Source organism: Suricata suricatta, chromosome 6 (assembly GCF_006229205.1).
Source record: "Suricata suricatta isolate VVHF042 chromosome 6, meerkat_22Aug2017_6uvM2_HiC, whole genome shotgun sequence".
In the NCBI taxonomy this organism is placed as follows: Eukaryota; Metazoa; Chordata; class Mammalia; order Carnivora; family Herpestidae; genus Suricata; species Suricata suricatta.
The window spans coordinates 103,991,920-104,000,962 of NC_043705.1; the positions used below are offsets into that span (position 1 = coordinate 103,991,920).

Here is a 9,043-nt window from a genome sequence, read left to right on the forward strand (position 1 = left end):
AGGAACCTCCACACTGTTTTCCAGAGCGGCTGCACCAGTTTACATTGCCACCAACAGTGTAAGAGGGTGCCCATCTCTCCACACCTTCTCCAACATCTATAGTCTCTTGATTTGTTCATTTTAGCCACTCTGACTGGTGTGAGGTGGAGTATACCCAGAATTTCTAGCAGTCTTTTCTGATTAGCATTCTTATTAGTTTCTCATTAACCAAGAATTGTTAATATAAAACTATTCTGTGGTGGTTCTGAATTAAATTTTTTGTTTTGTTTTGTTTTATTTTGTTTTGTTTTGGTAAGATTACACTCCCAAACATTAGTTATGTATGGTCAATATAACATGTCTGTGGCTACAGTGATTTTAAACATATGCAGATTTGTTTCTTCAGTTTTGGTGACTAATAGTAAGTAATACTCAGATTTTAAAATGTTACTGTTTTTCTTATTAGGCCAAGGTATTTCAAATGTCATTGAGAAGGCAGAGACTTCTCTTGGAATTCCTAGTCCCAGTGAAATTTCAACAGAAGTCAAGCATGCAACAGGTTAGTATAGGGAACATTAAAACCTAGAATTATGGGTCAAAATAGAACACTTGAGTTCATTTTTCAGTATATATTTATTGAGTGTCTGATATTCAGGGCATGGGACTGGTGAGAAAGGGGATTGGACTTCGACTAACAGGTCTGTGTCCTTTAACCACTTGGCTCATCTGTGAAATGGGATGATATTTTATATGTCAGAGAATAGTTCCAAACATTAAATAAGACCATGAGTTTAGAAGATAAAAGTTGCCTAGTCCTGTTTGGCACAATTGAGTAAGATCCTGAGAAAAGTTAGCTGAATTTGACCCTGTTGTGGCACAAAAAATATTTTAATGTGTTTCATTTTGGGGGTTTATTATTTTGTGTTTGACTTTTTATGAGGGTGAAATTTGATTTTGGACCCCTGTTTGGATCAGTGTACTCTCACTTAAGCCACAAGGGCAGAAGTTTGAACCAGGGATCAAGGTGGCCTGGGACCAGAAAATAGAAGGCCCCAGTATTGTCCCATCTCTCAGGGGCTTCATTGTCTCCCACTCTTCTCTTTGAGTGTCTCATTTTTTTCTCTCCAACATGCATAATTTTTTAGGATAAAACTTAAAATATGTCATATTTTAGAAAGTCAGATTTATAGATTTTATAATTTATTTGTCTGACTAAATGTAAATTAGATATAGATATATAATTTGCATCTTTATAAGAGTGAAGTTTATTCTTTTTAAGTGTACAGTTTGTGTTTTGACATACAGTCCTGTTTTCACAGTATGCTCACCGTCCATTGTGATTATACAGTATAGAATATTTCCTTTATCTGTATAGATAATCAAAATACAAGAATATTTTCATCATCCCCCCCAAAAGACTCCTCATGCCCCTTTGTGGTTCTCCCATCAATTACTCTGTTTTTGGCAACTACTGATCTGTTTTCTGCCTAAAGGTTGACCTTGTCCAGAAGACCATATACATGGAATCATACAGTATAGAGTGTGTTGTAATATATATCAGTAGTTTGTTCAAAGGACTAGATACTACTTTTTAAATGAAATGAAGATGAAGAAAAGCTATGTTAGCTTTCATTTAAAAATAAGTAGTTTAAAATAATAAAACAAAAGGGGCTAAGGCTACCTTCTATGTATGAAGCAGGTTCTAATTTTTTAAAGTCACATACATGCTGATAAAGCAACAGTATTAATAGACCATCCCTTCATGTTAACCTATCCCCTTCCTCTTGTAGGAGAGACAAATGCCAAAGATAATGCAAACTCTTCCCCAATGACTGGGCCATTTGGTGTATTCTCAACCATCTCTACTGCTGTTCAGACCACAGTGAGTAAAATGCATGGTGGTCTGCACCCCTCTATGAATACAGTGGGTTTCTGTCTCTTTGTCCCTCTTTTTCTTGAAAAGCCATGAGGACTGATTACTCTTAAAGGAGTCCAAATTGGTGAGTATCAATCACTTTGATCTCAGGGGTAAGAGTGAGAGCTACTTGGAAACTTTCTTTAAAGAAGTAAAGGAGAGAGCAGAGGCTGAAGAGTAATAGGCAATGCACATGATATTTTATGGACTATGAATTTGGAGAGTGGTGGCCTAGGAAATTCTGCTTTACAAACATTCTTTTCATAATTGAGTAACTTTAGATGATTAGAAACATTTTCTAAAGGATTTTATTGGAAACTTAATGTCTTTCTTACATGAGGATAACTAGTACTTTTTAATTTTAGCTTCTTATTGAAGTAAAATGTGCAGAACAGTGAAATCCTAAGTGTTCAGTTTAAATTTTCACAGCATGAACACAGACTAAGGAACCACATGATGGTACATTATTTGTTCCCCCTGTGCCCTTGCCAGCTATCTCTGATTTTTCCTTTTGCCCACCGAGATGACCATAATCCTCACTTCTACCGTCATAGATTAACTTTGTCTGCTTTTAAACTTCACATAAATGGAATCATACAGTATGGACTCAGTTGTACTTGGCTTCTTTCACTCAATGTTATGTTTGTATCATTTCTCCATTGTGTGGTTTGTATGGTGTATTCCATTTTCTTTGCTGTGTTCTATTATGTGACTGTAGAGCATTTATTCCATGGTTGGTGAGTATTGTGGTTGTTTCCAGCTTTTAGCTTTTACAATTAGTACCACCATGGACATGTTGTATATCTTTTGATAAACCTCTGTATACATTTCTGTTGAGTATGCAAGCATACATTGAGTTGCTGAGTCAGGATATTCATATGGTCAGCTGTAGTAGATACTGACAAACATTTGGCCCAAGTGGTTGTACCCCTTTACATTCCCACAAGCAGTGAACGGTTGTTTTAGTTGCTCCCTATTCTTGATGGTGCTTGGTATTGTTAGCACTTTTATATAATCAAAACATGCCAATGTCTTTTTTCAGTATTATTGTAATGAAGTTGCATGTGTTTCCTAGGGAAGGAGCGTAATCAGTGGGGGTTTGGATGCCTTAGAATTCATTGGGAAAAAGACAATGGATGTAATAGCAGAAGGGGATCCTGGATTTAAAAGAACGAAGGGTCTGATGAACCGGAATTCTACATTGTCCCAGGTACTGTTTGTCTTTATCTGTTTATTTCATGTTTCTGTTTTGATCTGATTTTTGCCTGTGGTGGTAGACCCTGTTAATATTTATTTCCTTTCGAAAACTTTTCAGTGATATGTTCGTTACGGCTTTCTTTGGGGGGGGGGCAGGGGCAGGGGCAGGGGGGAGCTCCAGTGGTTATAAAAATGCCCGGTTGTTTTATTTCCTACTCTTTATTTTCTGCAGGAGCCTCTTGTCACTACAGCAGAGGATGACAAGCCCTTTCAGAGCTGTTGAGTAGATTAATGTTTAAAGCACTTTCAGAGAAACACCTGGTTCCTTGGGTGTTATTTACCCTGGCCAGGATCAAATTACGTGTGATCATTTTTCCCCCAGCAGCTCCTTAGCCGGTGAGATTTGCATTGCAGTGCCAAGAATGAAAGAGCAGTACTCTGCACTGTTCCTGTCTCAGCTCTCAGAACTCACCCTTGAGCTCTCATTATTTGCTGCAGTGTAATCCTCCATCTTTTTTTCAGGTGTTACGAGAGGCAAAGGAGAAAGAAGAGCTGTGGACCTCCAATGAGGTTACCGTGGAAACAGACAAGAAAACTCATTATGGGCTACTCTTTGATGAATTTCAAGGCCTCTCGCATCTAGAAGCTCTGGAGATGCTTTCCCGAGAAAGTGAGATGAAGGTAATTCCGAACCAAAAATTTCAGATGGATGGTCTCCAAGCAAAAGAGTGCTGCATTGTTTCTTCTCTTTCTGTACAGTTGGAAGATGAAGTGTATTTCACAAGGAGGCTTGAAACTCTTTTTGAAAATGCTATACCAACACAAACAAACAAACAATGTTTGAACTAATTGCTACAAATACAATGAATCAAGTGTTACTTCTCAAAATTTAAACAAAAAAAAAGATTAACCAAGAAGTTTTAATTTGCCGTGGTCTTTTTCTTTTTGTTTTTTGTTTTTGTTTTTTGGTAGTCTCTCTGGTTTAAGTTGCCAGTTGGATACAGTTACCTGTTTCTAATTGATTCAACACTGTTTCATTTCCCCCTAATTTCTCAGCCATTGTTAAACACTAATAATTTCCAGATATTTCTGGCTTATATTATTTTGGAAGTATAAATTCTCCCTACCTTTTTATAGTGACTAGCCTCTTGTCTTAAGGTTCTTAAGGAATAGTTTATATTGGCTGGTGAGATCATATTTTTTTTTTTTTTTTACTTTTTAAAAAAAATGCTTGTTTAATGTTGCAGGAGAGACAAACTGAGCACAAGCAGGGCTTGGGCAAAGAGAGAGAGGGAGACACAGAAACCGAAGTAGGCTCCAGGCTCTGAGCTGTCAGTGCAGAGCCCAATATGGGGCTTAAACTCACAAGCCATGAGATCATGACCTGAGCTGAAGTCAGATGCCCAACCAACCGAGCCACCCAGGCATCTCACTCATAATTTTTATTTTAATTTGGTCTATAGTCTCTTCTTCATTTGAAAGTGTTTTTATTTTTCTTTCTTACTCTCACAGCTTTTTATTTTATATCCATTCAGGTGAAATCTATTCTTAATTCTTTAAGTGGAGAAGAATTAGAGACTCTGAAACATGAATTGGAGCAACTCAAGGAAGCATTTTCCCTAGCAGAGTTCTGTGAGGAAGAGGAAGAAGAGAAAGAAGGTAATATGAAAATCCAGCATTTGAGTAGAAAGCATGTAGCATGTTCATATGCAGTGTATTGCCTTTGAGATAAATTATTTTCTCTCCAATTGTACTAGCCTGACTTTACTTTTTGCTGCCTTGTCCCTGACCAGGCATCGATATGAGCAGTTGGCCTTATGTGCATATTTTCGCCCCACTCCCCCTTCACTCTGCCCTTGCCCCCCCAAGCTCTTTGTGGCTTCTCCAGGTCTAATCTTGTAGCTCACATCTCTGTCTGCTTTTTTGGTTAGAGAGTTTCCCTTGTTAGATTTGTGCCTCAATGTGGCTGGTCATCCCCATGAGCTTATGTCCTACAGTATTGAGAAGACAGTATAGCATGGTGGATAAAAGGATGGGTTTGGGGTTAGACCTGGGTTCAAATTCAAGATCTGCTGTTTCCTAAGACATGTGACCTTGGAGAATTACTTAACGATGTTTGTTTTCTCAGCTGTAAGAAGAGAGTGCTAATTTCTCTCAGGTTGTTATAAGAACTAACGAAATATTTAGGATATGACACATGGTAAGCAGTCAGCAAATGGTGGCTGCTGTTTTCGTGATTAGGATGGCCTAAGTAAATACATAAAGGTCTATACTTAGCAGCAAACCCATAAATTAAGCTTGATTTACTTAAGTTGCTCTGTTGTTCCTAACTAAGCCCTATGTGACAATCCCCAGTTATTTACAAACTTAATTTATTTGTACATAGTACCATTAACAGTATTTGTTCAATTTAGTTAACATCTGGCTTTGCATAGTAATCAGAAAACCTGATCTTTAAATACCATTCTGAGGACTCTTAATGGAGTTTCTGAACAGATGGATTTGTATCTATGACATTTTTCTCCCCTACCTGTTTGCCAGAGATCAGGACTGAGAAGAAAGCAGTGTAGTGCTGTTCCCAACAGCTTTGCCCAGTGCTTTTGGATGAAAAGGCAACACTGACCTTGGTATTTAATTATAGCTCAATGAAGATGTTAAAAAAAAAAAGACAAAAGCAATGATAACAGAGGGGAGAGAAAAACACAGAATCTGGTTCTGGTGACATTGGTCATGTTCATTGGTCATGTCAGATCCTTAGTTCTTGCCCCTCTGTCGTATGCATCTGATCTCTTTTCCTCAGCAAGAGAAGGCCTCAGGCTCTCCAGGGTCCCTGCAAAGCACTATCCCTGCCCCCTTTCCTTCTTCGCACTTTTCTTCTAATGCAACAACTACTTTTTACTCACATCTGTGGGGAGTACATGACAGGATCTCCAAATCTTTTAAAAAAATTTTTTTATGTTTATTTTTGAGAGAGAGAAAGCAGAATGTGAGTGGGGGAGGGGCAGAAAGAGAGGGAGACACAGAATCCAAAACAGGTTCCAGGGCAGAGTCTGATGTGGGGCTCGAACCCACAAACTGTCAGATCATGGCCTGAGCTGACAATTAACCAACTGAGCCATCCAGGTGACCCTCCAAACATTTTTTAGGTACTTATGTTTTTAGTACTCTCTGCACTCAATGTGGGGCTTGAACTCATGGCCCTGAGATCGGGTCACATGCTCTACTCACTGAGCCAGCCTCCAGATGTTTTTTGATCAACACCTAGCAAGCAGTAAGTCTTTTTGAGCACTTAGAACTAATGTATGTATATTTGATGTTTATAAATTACCCACATGTAATACTATAGTAATATATTACATTTTAAAGTATATCCTAAAATAGGGCTTAAAAAAAATGAGACAAATGTCCACAAGGTAAAGTTCTGTTTTCCCCCCTGAACTCCAGTTGGATTCTTTTTGAACCCATTGGGGTACATGCATCCTAGTATGGATTCAGAGTCATCTCTTTGTTTTTGCTTTTTCAGGGGATGAAGACTTTACCAAAGAGGTAACAGAGCTATTTTCCCAGCTTCATGTCTCCTCCAAACCTGAGAAGCTTGCCAGAGTAAGTTATTCTTGGTGATTTTCACTTTTTTTACTTTTGTCGATTTAATGGATAAAGAATGTAAGATTATAACTTTCCGGCAAGGGTGTCACCAACTCGGGGGCTGTATTCTGAGTTCTATACCTTGTGCCTGCCACCCTCTCGCAGGTGAACATGCAGATTTCACATCTGCCCTGCCTCCCCCCCTTATCTGCCGTCCTCACCTGTTTTCGTTTGGAATCCTTGCTTATTTGAAAGCTCAAATCAGGTCACAGTGTTGGCAGTGCTCACCAGCCTTTGTGATACCAGTGGGCTCACCTCTATTGAGGCCTAGTGTTATCAGGGCTCTGAGTGATCCAAGGATGATGGAATATGACTCACCTGCCTTATGGGGCTGGATGGAGGTTAATGATTTCCCACAGCCCAGTGACCATTTAGCATGTGAAAATGAGCATCCCCTGGCCTAGGCCTGGGTCTTTGATGGTGATGCCTGAGCTATTTTCACACATTTGAAACATGGAGGGCCTTTAGTCAAAGTGGGTATGGAGGGCCTGTTTCCAGAGCAGCACTCAGAGCATATATGCCAGTCCAGCTCATGGGACACTACCCACTGGGTCTTGGGCTGCTTGCTGTCTCTTCATCCACCACTCCCAGTCTTCAGAAACATCTCTGGACCAGGTAGGGGCAGGCACACATTGCTTCCTGGCCAGGATAGCCACTAGAGTCACCTGCATACCATAGGGTAAGGAATGTGATGCTTGATTTTGTTATCCCGCTCTCCCTGCCCAGTGAAAAGGCTGCACTCCCCATGCTTTTCAGTCACCCCCAGGAAGCTGGCTTCCTCATCTCCACTGCAGCACTTGACTACAGCATTTTTTAGCTTGTATAATCATGTTTTTTGAGTTGGAAATAATATCAGACTTAGAGAAAAGTTTCACAAATAATGCAAATAAATTTGTATGTCTTTTATGCAAATACATCTGTTGTTAACATTTTACTTTATACATTTAATCATTCATGCTTGAGCATTTGTTCTCTTGTTCCCACTCACTCTTCTTCCCCTCTTCTTCCCCTTCTTCTCTCCATACATATGCACCACATACACACACACACATTATTATTGGGACTGTATTGGGGAATAAATTGCAAACATGATAGCCCTTTATTCATAAATATTTCAATGTATACCTGCTTAGAATACAGATATTCTGTAGGTAATCATAGTAATTATCATCAGTAAATTTAACATTGATACTATATTTTTATTTAATCTCTTGTCCACATTCTGATTTGGCAATTGGCCCAGCAATGTCCTTTGTATTGTATTTTTTCCTCTAATGTTGGAGCCAGTACATAGTCACGAATTGTATTTATTTGTCATATACTTTGAGTCTCTTTTAATCTGAAGTAGTTCTCACTTTTCTTTGTCTTTTATGATAAGAAATACAAACTGCTCCCCCCATCCCCCGCCCATATAAAAATAATATATTTCTGATTTGGGTTTTGTCTGATGTTTTCTTATAATTAAAGTCAGGTTATGCATTCACAGGCAAGAGACCTCATTAGCAGTATTATATCCTTCCTAGGCTGCACAATGTCCGTCTTCCCCTTATCATGGTGTGCTGTCTGATTTCTCACTGTATGGTTACGAAGTTTTTACTGTGCTGCTAGTAAACTTTCTGTGGGTAGACTTTTTTAAAATTAATTAATTAATTAATTTTTTAAATAGTTTATTACCAAGTTGGTTTCCATATAACACCCAGTGCTCTTCCCCACAAGTGCCCCTCTCCATGACCATCACCCCCTTTTCCCCTTCCCCCGCCTTCAGCCTTCAGTTTGTTCAAGAGTCTCTCATGATTTGCCTCATTCCCTTTCCCTAACTCTTTCCCCTACCTTTCCCTTTCTCATGGTCCTCTGATAGGTTTCTCCTGTTAGACCTATGAGTGCAAACATAGGGTATCTGTCCTTCTCTGCCTGACTTATTTCGCTTAGCATGACTCCTCTAGGTCCATCCACTTTGCTACAAATGGCCAGATTTCACTCTTTCTTGTTGCCATGTAATACTCCATTGTATATATATATACCACATCTTCTTTATCCATTCATCAGTTGGTGGACATTTAGAATCATGGATAGATGCTAAATCTAGGGGGGATGTTATGATGAAGAGCAAGATATTTGTTGGTCTTAAAATGTCTTACCCACATGGAAAGAGCCTAAATGTGAGTAGACATTTTTTTTTAAATTTTTTAAATATAATTTATTGTTAAATTGGCTTACATACAACACCCAGTGCTCATCCCAACAAGTGCCCTCCTCCATGCCCATCACCCACTTTCCCCTCTCCCCCATCAACCCTCAGTTTGCTCT

At 39.0% G+C, this 9,043-nt stretch overlaps 1 protein-coding gene across 1 annotated transcript in view; it reads left to right on the plus strand.

Annotated features, from left to right (window-relative positions):
* FAM114A2 (family with sequence similarity 114 member A2) overlaps nt 1-9,043 on the plus strand; it is a 29,667-nt gene that overhangs the window by 5,934 nt on the left and 14,690 nt on the right. The window contains exons 4-9 of the mRNA XM_029942978.1: nt 446-538; nt 1,770-1,861; nt 2,970-3,104; nt 3,614-3,772; nt 4,627-4,750; nt 6,615-6,694. Of these exons, the coding sequence (XP_029798838.1) occupies nt 446-538; nt 1,770-1,861; nt 2,970-3,104; nt 3,614-3,772; nt 4,627-4,750; nt 6,615-6,694 (683 nt within the window). The remainder of the gene's footprint in view (nt 1-445; nt 539-1,769; nt 1,862-2,969; nt 3,105-3,613; nt 3,773-4,626; nt 4,751-6,614; nt 6,695-9,043) is intronic.